The sequence below is a fragment of the Drosophila miranda genome (genome assembly GCF_003369915.1).
Source record: "Drosophila miranda strain MSH22 chromosome Y unlocalized genomic scaffold, D.miranda_PacBio2.1 Contig_Y1_pilon, whole genome shotgun sequence".
In the NCBI taxonomy this organism is placed as follows: Eukaryota; Metazoa; Arthropoda; class Insecta; order Diptera; family Drosophilidae; genus Drosophila; species Drosophila miranda.
In genome coordinates, this window is record NW_022881603.1 from 16,129,017 (window position 1) to 16,147,726 (window position 18,710).

Genomic DNA, 18,710 nt, shown 5'->3' on the forward strand with positions numbered 1-18,710 from the left:
CGTGACGTCGGGCGCTGCGTAGCCACTGCAAATTGATTTGTTCCTATTGGCTATAAAAATGATCTGATCTGATCCAGATTCAGCAATCTGATAGATATGGTCATTATCTATGATTCTGCGTTTTTAGTTTTCTCGAATATGCAATATTGTGGATGCAACAGATTTTCGTTCTTTGTGTGGGCGGAAGGGGGTGGGGCGAAATTTTGAGATACACGTTTTATAGTAAGATCTAACAGAAGTGCGGATACCAAATTTGGTTACTCTAGCCTTAATAGTCTCTGAGATTTTTGAATATCCCCAGATTTTCGTCCTTTGCGGGGGCGGAAGGGGGTGTGGCGAAATTTTGAAACAAACTCGTCTCGGTCCGATATATTAGGAGTGTGGATACCAAATTTGGTTGCTCTAGCTTTTATAGTCTCTGAGATCTAGGCGCTAATGTTTTACTCTAAGCAAAGCCGCCTATGCTACGTGTGTGTTAGAGAGAGACAGGGCGAGAAAAAATGAAATTGTTTTCTTGATGCTGGCTATAATAATAATACGATCCAACTCAGATTCCGCAGTCTTAAAGATATGGTCATTCTCTACAATTCTACGTTTTTGGTTTTCTCATATCTTTAAAAATGTGAATGACACAGATTTTCGTTTTTTGTGGGGGCGGAAGTGGGCGGGGCGAAGTTTTGAAATATTTTTGTAGCAGTGACATATCACAGACGTCTGGATCCAAAACATCGTTGCTCTAGCTCTTATAGTCTTTGAGCACTAGGCGCTGAAGGGGACGGACAGACGGACAGACGGACAGACAGGCAGACAGACAGGGCCCAATCGACTCGGATATTGATGCTGATCAAGAATATATATACTTTATGGGGTCGGAAACGATTCCTTCTGGACGTTACACACATCCACTTTTACCACAAATCTAATATACCCCAATACTCATTTTGAGTATCGGGTATAAAAATAGAAAGAAAGAAAATATGAAATCAGAAATGAGCACAGAATGGTGGCTGATTGCGATAATCTTTTGGCTCCAAAATTCATTGTCTGGGCCAAGGAATCATTGCTTATTATTTGGTATTTACACCTAGACAAAAGTGAATTGGTTCAAAATGACAATGCCCTGGTGCGTACCTCCTTCTTCCACATGTGTGCATGTGTATGTATAATTGTTCAAGTACTTTGATGTAAGCACGACTTTACTTTACTGTAATGACAATGACAATACAGATGATTCGATTAGTGTAATCAGCTAGTGAATTGCATTGTTTGTTTGCTTGGTTTAGTTTTTCAACTTGCTTAATTACTTCAAACTGGGTCTTCAAATATGGACTATAGAATACAGGAATGATCTGCGTGTGCGATCGGTTCATAAACTTCATCCAGGGGAAGTTGCCAGGGTCGCTTGGATCTCAACAACACCCCTAACATGAGAAATTCCCCGGAATTCCAATCTTATCTGCTGTGATTTGTAGCTATTTTGTTGTAAATTGTAAAAAGGGAATTACTTACATTTGTTTTGACATTCATTGAGCAATTGAACAGAGCAAAAGGTTACATCACATCTGATTAAATTTTGATATTGCTCACTTGAACAAATATTGTTTCTTTTTAAGCTTCGGACGGACCCTTTTTACCCGTTGCCAATTTTCCCTTCCCATCGTGACCTTCGATAATATATTTATGAATGATGCATGTATTTTTTATACCCGATACTCAAAATGAGTATAGGGGTATATACATTTATGGTGAAAGTGGTAACGTCCAGAAGGAAGCGTTTCCGACGCCATAAAGTATATTGATTTGTCCGTCCCTATGAGCGCCTAGTGCCCAGAGACTATAACAGCTAGAACAACTAAATTTTCCATCCAGACTTCTGTGATATGTCACTGTTACAACTGCATTTTAAAACTTCGCTCCGCCCCCTTCCGCCACCACAAAGGACGAAAATCTGTGGCATCCACAATTTGAAAGATACGCGAAAACCAAAAACGCAGAATCGTAGAGAATGACTAAATCTTCTAGACTGCAGATCCGAACCAGGTCGTATCGTTATTATAGCCAGAATGAGGAAAACAATTCCGTTCTCTCTCGCTCTGTCTCCCTCTAACAAACACGTTTCAAGGTCGGCTTTGCCGGAGCGCAGATCTAGAGATCTCAGAGACTATACGAGCTAGAGCAACCAAATTTGGTATCCACACTCCTGTGATATTTCAAAATTTCGCACCACCGCCCCCATGGCATTCACCATTTTGTAGATACAAGAATTTTAAAAACTCAATCATCGAGAATAACCATATCTACCAGATTGCCGAATCTGAAGCAGATGGGATCATTATTATAGCCACGCCGCTTACTAATTTTCTGTCTCTAACTCCCACACCCATCGTCGTGCACTGTGTGCGTCATCTATCGGAGGAGAGCCATACTGACAAAGTATTGGGTATAAATGTAGAGTTGAGGCCGCAACAGCAAGTCACAACGTAGCCCCCCGTTTTTGTTCTCTAGAAATGCGGAAAAATAAACCAATTGAAAAAGTTTTCATTAAATTTTTACGTTTATAAAAAGGGGGTTAACAATACCGTTTCCTAGAATCTGATATGCAATTACAGACATTGTTTCTACATTAATTAGTTTTGCGTATCAATTTGAATGAATTAAATAAACAAGACGGGTCTGGCCAGAGAGAGAGAGGGAGATGGAGAGGGCACAGTGAGATCATCCGTCATCCGGGGAATGCGTGTGTGTCGCCGGAGATTCCGCATTATTGCCGGAAGGGAATTCTCTATGGGAAGGCATTGCATCATATAGTGACGCATCAGGGATCAGGCCTATCAATCGGTTGTAATCAGTTTAGCGCCCATGAAAAGTCCATTATCAGCAGCATGATGTTTCACTAATTGACTGTGTCTACGCAACATGAATATGAATGTGAATCTGAATCTGAATGTGAATGTTGTAGTATAAATATGCATCTGTCTATATGTGTACATACATAATGGCGATCGATCGTTCGTCAGTGGAGTGTAATGAATGGCATGGAATGTTCAGTAGCTTTTTAGGAGTAGGGAGGCTACTTTTGGCACTCATTCTGGCACTGTTCCTGCTCGTCCTTTGCCGCGATATTCTCTTTGGCATAGGCGATGCCCTTCTGTATGCTCCTTTCCAGCATTTGCTCCAGGGACTCCCGCTCGAAATCGTCCAGATGCGGCAGCCCCAGGTTCTTCTCGATCCCCTTGTCACTCAGCACCAGGGGAGTGGCGAAGAAGGGCAGGCATGGGGACTTGTAGCCGACAAAGGCGCACTCCATCACGTCCGGCTCTTCGTTGAGGCCACGCAGCAGGGAGTTGACAAAGCGGGCTGCCGCATAGCCCATGGACAGAGTGGCCGAGCCGGCCCCGGCCTTGGCAATCACCACCTCGGTCCCTGCCTCCTGGATGCGATGCGTCAGGCGTTTTATATCCTCGAGCTGGCACTGGAAGCTCGGGAAGCCCTGGGAAAAGAAGGGAAGTATGGTTTTCCCGGCATGGCCACCAATCACGGGCAGATCCACCTTTTTGGGATTCAGATTGAGAAAGTCCCCGACGAAGGTACTGGCCCGCACCACATCTAGAGTGGTGATGCCGAACAAACGCCGCGGGTCGTACGCATCCTTTGACTTCAGCAGCTCCGCGGCAATGGGCACGATCGAGTTGATTGGGTTGGTGACAATGGCCAGCAGGGCCTGGGGACAGGACTCGCTGACGGCGCAGGCCACGCGTAGGGCAACCCCTGCATTGGCCTCGAACAGCTGGTCACGGGTCATTCCCGGCTTGCGGGGCATTCCGGCGGGCACCACCACCACATCGGCACCGGCCAGGCAGTCCCCGAGCTCCTGGTCCTCGTACGCATTGGTCTGGACCGAGGTGCAGATGTGCGAGAGATCCGCCTGGACGCCCTTGATGTTCTTCATGTCGTGGATGGACAGCTCGCCCACCAGAGGATTCTGCTTAAGGAGCAGGCTCAGCGGCTGCCCAATGCCACCGCTGGCCCCCACGACAGCTACCTTGAACTCCCGGCGGCAGCTTCTCGGATTGAGAAAACGTTGCAGCAGTCCCTTGGTTGTCGAGGCCAACATCTTACAGTTTTCTGATAATCAAAATTTTACAAAACTCTGATTTGTGCCTACAATTGATTTGGGGCTGAGCGGAATTTGAGTTGACTCTAAATGAATGATATGTCAGATACTATGTACATATATCAATGAAACGTGCGTGTCCGAAGGGGCGTAGCTTCTTGTGCCTTCTGTAAATTCCAACCCGCTCTGATTAGGGTGGGAAAAGCCTCACATATCTTCATCGCCACGCCGAACCTTTAATTCCCCAGCCATGACGAGACGACTACAGTACCTGGGGCTGCCGAGTGCTGAGATACTTCGGTTCCGATCGCTGACACGAGATCGTCGCTCTCGGGAGTGAGTGCTGGGACTTCGGGTGGTTCAGTTCATGTATAAAAAGTAATGCCCCATCATCGCTGATTTCCAGTTGCGGGCAAGCTATGCTATCAATACGTATGGAAAAACCATCCATACCTAAAGTAGATTCAAGCAATCAACATTGTCGTCTCAGTCCGCGGTATTCTCCATCAGCGGAAATTGAGAAAGTATTATAAATAAATCCAAATAAACCAACTCAACTAGCGGAATGGCTCAGAAAGTAAGCAAACATTGTGTTAGCCTTTGAAATCTTGAATGAATTTTTGGATCCAAAGTCTAACGACACCCCCTCCAACATGTCCAACTCAAAGATTATCGGCAATCCAAATAAAACATAATCAAAATTACACTTAACAATGATGGATAGCATGTGACAAAAGGAAGTGAAGTTAATTGAAGAATCGCAGCCTATTTCGGTATATCACTATTGGATCTATACCATAAAAATCCCCGAAAGTGAATGAACTTGCTTTAATTTGCAGACCGTCTATGGTGGTGCAATATCATGTTAATTGAATCGCAAAAAAAATATTCCAATTTGTGAAAATAATTTACTTTAAAGTCTAAACCTGTTCGAACTGCCTAAAAGCAACTGGTGCATCAGTGGGCTTGTTTGATCTTGCGTCAACTAGAAACAGAGAACAAACCAATTTAAGCATTAGTACACCGACATAAACATTATTTTGATTAACGGTTTCATTTCATAATCTTTCCAGATGTTCCACAATATACTACTGATAGCGACTGTGCTTCTAATCACCCTGAACGATGGAGTAGAGGCGCGACCCTCGCCAGAGCAGAGACAAACAAAAATGCTCGTGGATCCCAGTGAATACAATGGGGATTTGTCGGTAGAGACCATCATGAAGGTGCAGCAGTGCGAGATGGATACCGCCACCATGGAGCTGTGCATGCGCTGTGCCAAGGTCACCAAGTCAGAGATCATATATCCGATGTGCTGCAGCAACGACGATGACATCAAGAACTGGTGTCACTCCTATGTGTATTACGGCAACGATGAGGGCTACTAAGTAGGAGAAGATGCGGCGTGAATCGAATGAACAAATCTGACAATTAAATTAATTTGTACTCCCGCATGTATTGGCTGTGATAATCTAATGTATTTAAATTAAATTATATTTATCTAGGAATAAACAAGACAAGGCTAAATTAGCACATTCAATTAAATCTGGTTTTTCTTAGCCATAAAGGCACACGCATTGGCCTGTATGCCCCTTGTTTTTCCGGGTGTGAACCGTCGCGGCCTCGAGAATGTTTCGAAATGGTTTTAGCAAAGGCATGTAGCTCCCTAGGCGTCCTCTTGGGGCATCTTCCATTGATGCCAGCACCGTGAGAGAACCACCAGAGTTACAATGAGTATTCCCTCCAACATTCTGCAGTCCTTCCGTGGTAGGTGCCAAGATTCTGTATTCTTACCCACGGAAACGCTTTTATTTATTTTTAAAATCCTTTTTATTTAATTCTCATAAATTGTTTGTGTTCTGAATTTTCTTGTAAAAACAGTTGGTGTTCTTTTTTTTAACTTTATAATAATTACAAATATATAATGACTATTTAGAGTGATTGGAAAATACAATATCGGCTCTAACGATCCTACCAATAAAGTTTTGAAAAGCAAGCCTTTGCCTTTTAGGACTCATTTCGAATTTCCAATGGGTAGATTTGTGGAAAATAAAAATCAAAATCAAAAAGGAAAAGTATGCTAGTAAAGTTAAAAAATGCACATCCACTCGAGCGGTTCAAACTTGTTTGTACAGCACCGAACATCGAACGCCATCGAACATCGAACTTGCACGGCACGAGAGAGAGAGGTATATATACATGTAATTAACAAGCAAGGTTTAAACAACTAACGGAACGGTGGTTTCTCTTTTGTTATCTTGTTGTTCATCATTTTTCGGTTTTTGTTTTTTAGTTTTTTCATTAAAATTTGGTTTTGGTTTGTTTGTTTTTGCACTCATTTTGGCTGCTGCAGCTGCAACTGCAGCTGCGCTTTTGCTCTGCTCTGTTCTGCTCCTTTCAAAGATCAGCTTTAATTTTTCGATTGCCGATTTGTTCTTTGTGTGTTTTAATCTTTTTTTTTTAACGTTGACTGAAAACAACATTTAAATATTAGTCGCGTGAAGAGTTCAACTTACCAGAATTCATGCACGCTATTTAAGAATGTTATTTTTGTTTCACGTTTGTGTGTTTTTTTTTTCCTTTTTGTTTTAGGTTAGTTTGAAAGAGTTTGGTTTTTGGCAGCTAACGGTCCCAGAGCTGGGGCTGGGACTGGGTCTGAGGCTCGGGTTTTCGCCTCCAGACGGCCCAAATGCAGGTAGGAACAGTCCGCATCCTCGCAGCGTCCCATCAGCTCGAAGGGACAGATGGTAGCACGGACATCGCAGGGGCTTATCGGGATGGAGTAAAAGCACGGAAATACATTTCGCCAACCGGCCGATCCGAAGATTTTACTCACCTACTGTAATTTCGCGGCATGATCGATCGGTACGCCGGAAGATACGTGTCCCTCACCGACGCTGCATCCTCCTCGCGCAGCTCCCTCATAGTGCCCACTGTGTAGGGTCCTGGCCGAAGTTTAGATACCGGTTCTGGTTCCGGCTCTGGGTCTGGCTCGTCCAGGGGTTGATTCTGAAAATAAACTCAACCGTTTCGTTAGTTTGGGGGCTTTTTTTGTGGGCCACAGTTCGGCGAGTGTACTCAGCACGGATGAAACACAGCCGTACATGAGCTGAATGACTTCAGAACTTTCTTAGCATTAGAAACGAAGCAATTGGTAAATGTATAATAAAATCCACGCACATCTGGCATCAGTTGGGCCTCGGACTCGGTGGCTTTCTCTGGCGGTGGTGGCTCTGAGCGTGCAACTATCGCAGTATCACTCGATATTCCATTCGCCTCCGATTCCCTCGCTGCCTCAGAGGCAGTTCGACTCGTCTCATCCTCCCTTGCCGACTGGGGCTCCATCGCAGTCAGTGGCGGCTGGCTCTCGTTTTCAGCTGGTGGCAGCGGCAGAGGTTGCTGCTCCTCCGTCAACTTCTTAAGATCGTCGTATTTTACTATTGAGTTGTAGAGGCGGATCTGCTTGGAGAGCTGCGTTGATTTGTGGCTGATTTCCGCCTTTCCCTCGTCGAGCAACCTGCAAGAAAAGCGAATCTATAATCGCATAGAAATATTCTGGTGTCCCGAGCTCTGGGCATTTGGAGCTCGGTGTTGCTCGTTTGTTTCCACCATTCCCACGTGGATCTGCAATCTGGCTGCTGTTGTCGTTGTGGTAGTACCTGTAGTCGTCGCCCCTTAATCCTTTGCCCAGGTCCATGGCCGCTGCGTAGAGCTTGTTGCGTTTTTGTTTGAGTGATAAGATGATCTGGTGGGTGGTCTGAATCTCCGGCTGAATGCGGGCCAGCTTCAGCTCCACCTGCTCGACGACCTGCCTTACGGCCTGCATCTCGCTGTAGAGCTCTTTCAGCCGATGCGAGCCTCGCATGCGCACCGCCTTCGACTTCTTAGCCTCCTCGACCAGTTGCATAGACTTTTCCAAATTTGCTATCATGCTTCCCCTGGAACAGACACACAATCAGAGATGAGTAACCCTGAGCGCTATCCAAGCGTGTATATCTACCCCATTCTGGCAAATGAGTTTTCGAAGGACTTCAGCCGGGACTGCCTGGGCGGTTCAATTGGCTTCCCGATGGGTTTGACCTGGGTTTCATTTCCTGACCCTGTCCCTGCCCCTGCTGCTTTACTGCTGCTGCTGTGGATGGCTGCCTTTTGAACTACTTGGCTGGGGCCGTTCGTTGTTGGAGCTTCCCCAATGCGGCTGTTGTTGCCTTGCCTGCAGCCTCTGCTTTCTTGGCTGTCTTCAGCTTCTTCTGCTCTAGCAACTGCATGCGTTCGATCAGGCGGAGATACTCCTTCTGCGAAGCCACAGGTAAATGTCGCACTGCCTGAAATGGAAAGAATGGTAAAGAATATTTTGCTCGTGGCTAGTGTTAGCTTCTACCCACCAGAGGAGTTTTCTTTGTCTGTTGCGTCTTTGTAGTGGCAACTTTTTCCGGATTTTTTAGCAACCTCTCCGTTTCAGACGTATTGTCTGTCTTAGCCTCTTTGGTGCCATTTGTGCCTGGTGTAGGGACCTTGAAACGCGCCTGCTTCAAATAATCATCGATCTTCTTCTCAAAGTATTCACTCATGACTGATCGCCTAAGGTTGGGATTGGAGGTGGATGCTGGAGTTGATTCTAGTATCTCCGAGTTGGGAGTATTCGATCTCGTTGTAGAGCCACTGGGACTGCCCATGGCCAGGCTGAGCGGACTGGCATTTTCAGTGTAATTGGAGTAGCCAAAGCACGAACTCAGCTCCAGGTTATCATCGCTCCCCGCTGAGTCATCGGCCAGGCTGATGATCAGCTTGCTCACCTTGATGCTAGCCGGATCGATATTGGTGACCAGTCGCGTGACAGGGGAGCTGGCATGGACCTTCAACGGGTTAAGGGGCTCCTTGACCAACAGTGTCGAGGGTCGCTTACAGCTCATCTTTGCGGAGAATTGCTCCTCGGTGGGAATTTTGCGTTTGGTTGTGCTCTTCTTATTGATCACCTTGTTGGGTTTAACAATTTTGATAATTTTAGCGCAGGGTGACTTCTGAATCATCATATCTTTGCTAGATCCATGGCTAGATTCAGGCTGAGGATGTTGTTCGGTTTCTATGGAGGATTGGTTGGAATCTTGTGACTTAGAAGCAGCCTCAACGAGGTGCTGCGAGGGCACTTCCTGCTCGATTTTCTCCGCTCTTTCAATTGGCTGACTATCATCCTGAAGCTGTTCAATGGGCTGATTATCATCCTGGGACTGTTTGTCTTCTTTACTGGGCGCCACAAAAGCACAGGACTGGAAGCGGCGCACCGCATTCTTGAGTATCTCTGGGCTGAGACGGGACTTGATTGTGGGGAAACAACTGCCCTTTTTGGTGGCAATGCTGGACAGAAGCAGCGAGCGCAGTTGTTCTGGATCATCGGAATCGTTGGAACCAATCGAATCCGATTTTAATGTAGACTCTGCCAGAGTCGGCTTAGGTACAGGCAATGGAGGTAATAATGCTGGAGGAAAAGACAGGACTGGCGTCGGTAGAAGCGATTGACGCGTAGGTTCGGCCTCCTTGGCGGTCTTCAGATTAGACAGGAGCATGGCGCGCAAGACTCCAGCTTCATCGTCGCTCGTTTCCGGATGCGATTTGTCCAAACTCCTCGTTTGCGTCTCTGTGTTTTCCATAGAAACAGATTGAGTATACGTTAGGGAGCTGTGATTGGAATTTTGCTCATCGACCAGATGCATGGTATCCCTGGCATCCTCGTCAAGATGGATGGGATGAATGTGGAATGGCGGCGGTGGTGGCGGCTCCTCGTCATCATACAGATCATCGTCCTCGTCTATCACAATTGGCATGGATACGGGCGGCAGCGAGCTATTGGGCATAAAGCAGCGCCAGCTACCGCCGGCTCTGTCCAATGAGTTCCAGTTGTTCGCCCACGTATTCCAGGGGTCTTTCTGCTCATCGCTATCCGTTTCGGCTAAGTCCATGTCCACCGGTTTCGTGTCAACAGCATCCTCCGTGTGGTAGCGGAAGGCACTCGGTTCGCGTTCTGGCGAGGCAGCCGGACTTATCTCCATTAAGTCGTCTATTTCATCCGTGTTACTGACTGTGGGAAGGACGCGTTTAATCATGTCGGTGGGTGAGTAGGCTCGCTCCGCATCACGCTTCTTTCGCGCCATATGCTTCTTGATTATGGCAGACTTGAGGGCTATCAGACGCAGACTAAGCTCAGCGGGGTCTCCGCCTGGAGATGGAGCGGACGGTAGCGCATTCGCCTCCGCCCCCTCTTCCAGACAGACAACATCGGGGAGTTGCTGCACTGGCGGCGACAGCAGCTCCTTGTTTGCAGGGTAGTCCTTGGGCGACTTGCGCAGGGGATACTGCAGTCGCTCTCTGAGGCTGTTCTTGTACTGTCCCAGCATATCATTTCGCTCCTCTCTGGCCAAAGCCACGCGCAGCTTGTCCCTGCTGAGCTTCAGACGCTCCAGGTCCAGGACGTCTTCGCCCTCATTCTCGGAGGTCACATCGTACTCGCGTATCTCGTCGTCTGTCAAGCTGTCGAAGGAGTTCAGCAATAGGGCATCCTGCTGCTGATAATGTTGATGATGGGTCGGCTTCTGATGCTGATAGTTCTTATAGCTTGGGGTCAGCTGGCGACTGCGTAGATGCTGTGGCTTGTAGCGCCGCGCAGAGGTACTCCTTTTGTAGTCGCCATTTAGCAGTCTCCTGCCAGTATCTACGCGTCTCAGTCTCGATCTGTGGTAATTGCGCTGGGAATCGTAATCGTTATCCGAATGGCTGGACACATCGGAAAGCAGATAGACCGGAGATTTTCGTGGAAGCCGCACAGTTCGCTCTTCGACCTCCGGATAATCTGTAATTTTAAAAGAAAATAAAAACCTTATCTCGAGTGAGAGGAAGGGGCCATAACTCCAAACTCAAATAACTTTGGCTGAAAATCGACCCTTGGTCATCAAATTTTCAAAACTGAAATTGGGCGCCGTTTTGTAATATTCTCCCATGGGAGAAGCCCTATGAAACACACGTATGTACGCGTATTTGCAAACACACACACGCACACAGCTATTTTATCCTACATGTTGCTTACTATATTGATTTGCCAAATTTGCGGCCAGCATATCCATCCGCTCCACATCCTTTTTGTTCTCCTCCAATTGCTGGATCCGTGCTCGCAGGTTGAACTCTTCATCCTCTGAGGATATTATCACCTCGTAATCATCAACTATTTCGCCTTCTTCGCGATCATCCTCATGCATGACCTCGCGGTCACATATCGCATCACTATACCCGCGATCTGTCGCGCGTGCGGATTGTTTTAACTCCGCTGACATGGCGGGGCGGACAACCATCATTTAGTCAAATTTCCGATCTTATCACCTTTTTGCCTAGCTACACAAATGAAAGAAAATTCAGACTTTTCAATTGTTTTATAGATCGTCAATGTGACCGTAAATATACCGATAAAAAAAAACGAACTTAGCCCAATTTGGCCCCCTTTATTTAAACAGGATAAAAACTTGAGTTATTTCTGGCTTATCGCTATATCGATCATATATTTCACCTAACCTGGGCTAAAATAATTTAATATTCATTATTTTCGGTGGAATGTTAAAATACCCGTTGGTCTATAATGGGTTAATCGATCTCCGTCAAGGATTAGAAACCATATTCCTCGATTTTTATATCCGATTGATAGATCAATATTCTACAAGACATGTTAATTTTTATTACTCTCTTTTATTGAATTTTTTCTTAAATAAGGTTTAAACAAAGTCCAAAGTACCGAATGAAAAGTAAGTGTGTTTGAAATTTGAATTCATTGTCGCTGGTTATGACCTATCCATGCATTTGTTTCTTTCCCGTTTATATATCTCTATCCCAAAATCTATTATCGGTCTCCGTAAGAAAACCATAAAATCTAAAACAGCGACTCAAAGAAAAATTGTTTGAAGTTGTCAGTTGTCAAACTTTGACGTTGCCAGTTGTCAAAATTTTACGTTATCAAACGTTGTCAGTTGTCAAAGTTTAACCACCAACCATACAGTATATACATAGATGTGCCAGTTCATACAACGAAAGCGTCACACACTGGCTAGCGCGTTCAGTACCCCAGAGTGACGTCATCATGAGAGAGAGAGCGCAGAGAGAACATCTTTGCATGTGTTAGTACAAACGCAATATGTTTCGACAAAAATATGTGATTGTATGCTTTTTCAGATTTTTTGAACTCTCTCAGGTCTGGTTCTGTTTTGCCACCAGCATGTTTTAGTGTATGGGTGCACATGCATTCTCACGTACTTTGCGGGTGTGTGTTTAGTATTGCTGGCCGCTAGAACTGAAATTTGAGTTTGGTTCTTGTTTTGGATCTTTTGATGGACTGACCTACCGCCACAAAATAAATGAAGAATCGGCAGGGGTGGGGGTATGGTACACTAGGGCGTGGGAAATAAAATAAAAGCTGTTATTTGTTTGATTTATACCACAAAATATAAAATATTACAATAATATAATTACACTTTTATTTCCTTATTTTAAACAGGTTGATTATAAATTATAAAAATTATGCAAACGCCGTCGGTTCTCGACTTTTTTGTTTATTATAACTGTTCAGCCACAGACATGTATTTAATGAATATTAGGAATATACAGTTCAATCTCATACACAAATACTCATAAATAAAATTGTCCATGTCATTTCATGTAACTGAATATGACGACACGAAAAATACATTAGCAACTAAGAATAGACAATAGCACTTGTAAACTCGAACCCACCAAAAGGGATCAAGCAATAAACTATTGTAGGCCGTCTAACCCGGGAATTGTAGTGACCAATATCGGTGCGTGAGTGAACGGTATAGGTATAAAAACACAAACCCGGTGATTTAATGTAACTCTTTTTTATTAGCTGCGCGTCCGTCTCTCACAATCGCCATTTACAAAGTGCCCTCACTCTCTTCTCGATGTTTCTTATCCGATATCTCACTATTGGTATTTCCCACCGAGTGTATCGATGGTGCGGTAAATACCAATGCGCGCTGTATGCTATTTTAAATACTAGTTGAATGCCTCACTAATTATTACCTTGCTACAATTCGGCCATCCTGACCGGAGTGCTCCTGAACTCCTTACATTTAATTTAGTTTCTAGATAGGTTGATTTATTACAGTTGGGTGTGGTTTACTCTTAATATTCTAAGTTTACGTGTTACAATCATTTTCTTCATTTTGATTCCCTGTGACATTTGCATTATTACCATTTTCAATCCACGGCTTCATATTTGCCACCGCCCAAACTCCTTTATACGGGATCCTTGATTGTTGAAACCCCTCTACATCTTCTAGCAAATACCTATCATTTTTTAACACCTTTGATATCTTATAAGGTCCTTTGAACTTCGGGATAAGCTTTTTAGACACCCCTGTATGAGTGTCGAAATTTCTCACCATAACTAGATCATTATCTACGTACACGTGTGGCTCCCTTCGCTTTGAATTTGTTGCTTGTTTGTTATAAGACTGTATTTTTTCCTGATGAGTGCCTGCTACTGCTCTAATCTTTTCTATATCCCTTGTTGCCCGCTGTTCGGTTAGTTCGTCTAGATGATCTTTTAGTAAATCTGAAACCTTTCCTTTTTGTACGACCCCAAACAACATTCTGCTCGGGTGTTCATTAATTGTTCTTTGAATTGTGTTGTTCATCGCGTGTTCTACTGTTTCCACTACCATATCCCAATGTAATCCTTTTTCCGGGTCAACAAGCTTTGCAATCATGGGTCCCAAACTTCTGTTCACCCTTTCTACCTGCCCGTTGGCCTGTGGCGACCCTGTTGCTATCTTTACGTGTTTAACATTGCTCTGTTCTAAGAATTCTTCAAACTCTTTTGACGTGAAACAGCTTCCTCTGTCTGACACAATGCATCTGGGTCTACTGTAAGCTCGGAAATAATCTTTCATTGCAATTACTGCTTCCTTTGTGCTAGTGGTTTTGGTCGTATAAAGTCTTACGAATTTGGTGAACGCGTCTATTACTACTAAAACATGTTTGTTGGCCCTGCCTTTGTCGACTGGCCCGAAATGGTCGATATGTACTACCTCGAATGGTCCTGACCCTTTTGGTATGTTGTGTAAAAACCCTTCCTCTTTTCCGTGTTTTGCTGAGTACGCTATGCATTTTAGACAGTTTTCAATGTGTCGCTTGGCTTTATACCTTACGTTTGAGATCCAGTAGCTTTTCGATATAGCGTCGGTCATCTTGTCTATACCGACGTGCCCTAGTTCATCGTGGTACTTATAGAGTACGTGGCCTTCCATTTCCTCGGGTACGCAGAATAGGATAGTATTGTTATCTTTTTTCCTGTATATTATTCCGTTTCTCATCTCATAATGTTTGTGTTCTGATTTCTGTAACGTTTCTCTCAGCTCCATCAGTTTTTTATCCCTGTTTTGGCATATAATTAAATTTTCTTCAAAGGTGTTTGTGTCTACCGTGAGTATCTGAACGGCTCTGCTTAGCGCATCTACGTGTTGCATTCTACTTCCTGACCTGTGTTCTAACTTGTAGTCATAATTTTGTAACTCTAACGCCCAGCGGGCAATGCGTGGATTGAGTTCTTTTTTGTTTAGAGTCATAGTTAGCGCGTTGCAGTCTGTCACTATTTTGAAGGGTATGCCTTGCACGTATACTCTAAACCGTTGTAGTGCATAAATTATCGCTAGTGTCTCCAGTTCAAAGCTGTGGTATTTTGCTTCGGTAATTGTTGTCCGCTTGGAGAAATAAAACACCGGGTGCATTCTGCCATCACCCTTCTTCTGCATTAGAATTGACCCGAAACCTAACGAACTTGCATCGCAATGTAATTCTGTCGGATCTCTGGGATTGTAAAGTGCCAAGATCGGTGCTTCCAACAAATTACTTTTGAGTTGTTCGAAACATTCTAGTTCTACGATACCGAATTCAAACTTCCTGTCTTTTTTGACCAAATCATAAAGGGGCTTAGCTTTCGTAGAAAAATCTTTTACGAACCGTCTAAAGTAAGAACATAACCCTAAGAAACTCTGCACTTCGTTCGTTTTCGTGGGGACTGGGAACCCTTTTACTGCCTGTAATCCCTTCGTATCTGGTTTAATTCCGTTACCCGATATGGAATAGCCCAGGTACTTAACTTCTGACTGTAAGAATTCGCATTTATCAATCCTTAATTCAAGTTTATTCTCTACCAATCGTCTCATCACTTCTTGTAAAATTTCCATGTGACTATCACTATCTTTAGTTGCTACCATAATATCGTCCATGTATATTATAACTTTGTCTTCCTTTACCATATCTGCAAAAATGTTGTTTGTGAATCTTTGAAACACCGCCGATGCATTTCGTAACCCGAACGGCATCCTCAACCATTCGTATTGTCCCATGGGGGTCGTGAACGATGTGTATTTAACTGAATCTTTATGCATAAATACGTGGAAGTATCCATTCTTCAGGTCTAACTTGGTGAAAAGTCTTTTCCCTGACAGTTTATCTAGTAGGTCGTCTATCAGAGGTGTTGGGTAATTGTCCTTTATCATACCTTTATTAAGTGTGCGATAATCGACGCACAGTCTCAACTCTCCCGAATTCTTTTTTACCAGTACTATAGGCGAAACGTATTCTGACTCACTGGTTCTGATGTAACCTTTTTCTGTGTATTCGTCTATCATTTTCTGTACTTGGGCTTTTTCGCTATACGACAGTCTTCTAGGTGGGCAATGAAACGGTTTTTCGTGTTCGAAATTCAACTTCATTTCCCACTTGGTTTGTGGTAAGTTTGGTCTTTCTGCGTTTACATACGCTGTCCTAAACATGTATTTAAGTCGTCCTGCGAGTTCTTGGCTACAATCTGTCCCTACTTTCAACTCCCAGTCGTTTTCTTTGTCTGGATACTGGCTTGGTAGTTCGTTGAAATTGGTTTTTACGCTCTCGCAGGTATCGCTGTCTTCCAGACACTCAACCATTGCAGAACACTCATTTTCTACCTTGCCTCCACTTTCTACTTCATGCTTATTCTCTTTAACACCCTCATCTTTAACTTCACATTCATATTCTCCTAAACACTCATTCTCTATTTTCCACTCATTTTTTTCTAAACACTCATTTTCTCCTAAACACTCATTTTCTTCTAAACACTCATTTTCTCCTAAACACTCATTTTCTTCTAAACACTCATTTTCTCCTAAACACTCATTTTCTTCTAAACACTCATTTTTTTCTAAACACTCATTTTTTATTTCACACTCGTTTTTTGTCTCACTCTCCTTCTCCTTGCAAATGTCACTTACAATTTTAAATTTGCATAAATTCATAAAATCCCTACCTAACACAGCCTCATAGCCCATCGACTCGTCTGCCACTACTAGTAATTCAAAGTTGATTCGATTTTTGTTAATAATTACAAAACTGGGTATTTTACCAAAGATGTTAAGTTTGCTATTATTTAGTCCAACATAAGCGTAATCCGCATTTTTATTCAAAATAAATTCAATTTCTCTGTTTTTCTTGTCTTTGTTAAACTTATATAAACTTAAATCATCTTCTTTGATTTCGTTCGAACTTAATCGTGAGCGCTCTTCCACTTTATTTAGGTTATTTTCCGACTGGTGCTCTAGACACGATAACTTCATAAAACTTATTGGGCTCCCTGAGTCGATGAGGCAATTTAAGGACAAGCATTTGTTATTGTAATTGCTAATGTATATATTAAATTTGTATATATAATCGTTATGTACCTTGTACTTCTTTTCGTCACAGTGTGACACCTGGTGACTCATGCTGCCGCATCCGTAGCACGCTCCTCTTTCGCGCTTGGGCTTGCGGCACTCCCCTGCCACGTGGCCCAAAGAGTTGCAGTTGTAGCAGCGAATGGGTGTTGGCGAGGCTCCAGTGTTTGCCCCTTCAGTTGAACCGTACTTCTTTGGCAGCATGATCTTCTCGAACGCCTTGAGTAGTTGATATGGAGCGCCAAAGCACTGCATGTGGGCTTGCCTACGCAGGCCTACATCTGGGATACCTTCGATGACTCCGTCAATAAACTCCTCGTCGTCAATGACTATGCGGGATGCCAGCGACACTTTGGCGTTGAAGTACATCGAGAACTCCTCGCCACGTGCCCATGAACGGGACTCGAACTTGCGACGGAGCAACAGTTTGCTTTCCTTGGGATGGAAAGTGTCTTCCATGACGTTCAACAATTGATCGATTGGCAGCGACATGTGCTCCGGACTCGAATGCAGCCACACCAATGCTTTGTCCTTAAGCTTCGACATTAGCAGCATTAGTAGCTTCTCATCCTTCAGTTTGTTCACTTTTGCGACGGCCTTAAACTGCGCGATCCAAGTTGTGACGTCATCGTTGTTTCCAGAAATGTTGCCATGATATGTTGGCAACATGTCTTTGGCGGCATTTAGCAACATGACGCCAGCGTCATTGCTGGCGGCTGGTGTTGTGTTCTCTCCTCTCCCTTCCTTCTCCCTCTCGCTCTGCAGCTTCAGCAGCTCGATTTGCAGTTTTAACATTTCAACCTCTGCTCGATATTCGCCATGGTTGTTGTTGTGCCCAGGCGCTTGCGGTGCTTTTTCGTTCTTCTCTTTGCGTTCGCTCTTCGTCGAGTCTTGATCTGCGGCCGCCTCATCTTCCCTCTCGTTCTCGCATGTTTCGGCTGCCGGTGGTCCCTGTCCCCGCAGCTCTACTGGTATTTCGTTAAGTCTCGCTGCCATGGCAGCTTTGCTTCCACCTTTTGGTAGATTGAGGTACTCCAGCCATTCGCGCAGCTGGGCGGCCGAGAACTCCTCCGTGCCGACCAAGTCCGACATGTTTTTTTTCAGCGATGGCGTCTTCGACGGACGAGATAATAAAAATTTTCGCTATTTTTCACTGGCGGCGATTGATCGTATCCCACTTCTGAAATTGTAGGCCGTCTAACCCGGGAATTGTAGTGACCAATATCGGTGCGTGAGTGAACGGTATAGGTATAAAAACACAAACCCGGTGATTTAATGTAACTCTTTTTTATTAGCTGCGCGTCCGTCTCTCACAATCGCCATTTACAAAGTGCCCTCACTCTCTTCTCGATGTTTCTTATCCGATATCTCACTATTGGTATTTCCCACCGAGTGTATCGATGGTGCGGTAAATACCAATGCGCGCTGTATGCTATTTTAAATACTAGTTGAATGCCTCACTAATTATTACCTTGCTACACTATCTACTTTATTGCCGCCAAGTACCTAAGTAAATACACTCTAAAAATACACTCACAAGGAGCATGTGCGTTCCTTCCCATAGAATAAGAGTACCACTGCTAGCTATATAAGGAGATGCATTTGTTCAATAAAAATCAGTATCAGAAACAGTACCATAGCTGCCTGTCACTCATCTTCCATCGCAATCATCAGAGGCTGTCGCCGTGTCTTCAGATCCTCACTTGCGCACCGTAGGATACCCACTCCGCAGACCAACTGGTTCAAGTTCTAGTTGCGACTACCAAACTGTAGACGGTTTATGTACCGTATGCAACCCAGCTTCCTACACACCCAAACACACACATTAACATTTGGTGACCCCGACCTTG

At 44.3% G+C, this 18,710-nt stretch overlaps 4 protein-coding genes across 4 annotated transcripts; 1 reads left to right on the forward strand and 3 right to left on the reverse strand.

The window, feature by feature from the left end:
* Positions 1-2,570: 2,570 nt before the first annotated feature.
* LOC117191886 (malate dehydrogenase, mitochondrial-like) lies at positions 2,571-4,212 on the reverse strand. The gene is made up of 2 exons (XM_033396646.1): positions 2,993-4,212; positions 2,571-2,940 (listed from the first exon to the last, which is right to left on the reverse strand). The coding sequence occupies exon 1, from the start codon at positions 4,112-4,114 to the stop codon at positions 3,071-3,073; it is 1,044 nt and encodes a 347-aa protein (XP_033252537.1). The 5' UTR covers positions 4,115-4,212; the 3' UTR covers positions 2,571-2,940; positions 2,993-3,070.
* A 310-nt stretch (positions 4,213-4,522) lies between these two features.
* Positions 4,523-5,654, forward strand: LOC108160889. Its single transcript, XM_017295158.2, has 2 exons — positions 4,523-4,691; positions 5,188-5,654. The coding sequence occupies exons 1-2, from the start codon at positions 4,680-4,682 to the stop codon at positions 5,500-5,502; spliced, it is 327 nt and encodes a 108-aa protein (XP_017150647.2). The 5' UTR covers positions 4,523-4,679; the 3' UTR covers positions 5,503-5,654.
* A 912-nt stretch (positions 5,655-6,566) lies between these two features.
* On the reverse strand, positions 6,567-11,551 carry LOC108159812. The gene is given in 8 exon segments (XM_017293381.2): positions 6,567-6,882; positions 6,951-7,123; positions 7,295-7,631; positions 7,774-8,052; positions 8,115-8,301; positions 8,304-8,439; positions 8,500-10,958; positions 11,193-11,551. Coding segments are annotated over 8 exon segments (3,915 nt in total). The 5' UTR covers positions 11,362-11,551; the 3' UTR covers positions 6,567-6,707.
* A 5,125-nt stretch (positions 11,552-16,676) lies between these two features.
* Positions 16,677-18,162, reverse strand: LOC117191282. The gene is made up of 2 exons (XM_033396192.1): positions 16,870-18,162; positions 16,677-16,799 (listed from the first exon to the last, which is right to left on the reverse strand). Exons 1-2 carry the CDS (start codon positions 17,950-17,952, stop codon positions 16,770-16,772), a joined length of 1,113 nt encoding a protein of 370 aa, XP_033252083.1. The 5' UTR covers positions 17,953-18,162; the 3' UTR covers positions 16,677-16,769.
* Positions 18,163-18,710: the final 548 nt, after the last annotated feature.

Coding starts and splice junctions, on each gene's coding strand:
- LOC117191886 (XM_033396646.1), bottom strand. CDS start 4,114: ATGTTGGCCTCGACAACCAAGGGACTGCTGCAACGTTTTCTCAATCCG.
- LOC117191282 (XM_033396192.1), bottom strand. CDS start 17,952: ATGTCGGACTTGGTCGGCACGGAGGAGTTCTCGGCCGCCCAGCTGCGC. Junction 16,800..16,869: donor GTGACGAAAAGAAGTACAAG/GTACATAACGAT, acceptor GCTTGTCCTTAA/ATTGCCTCATCGACTCAGGG.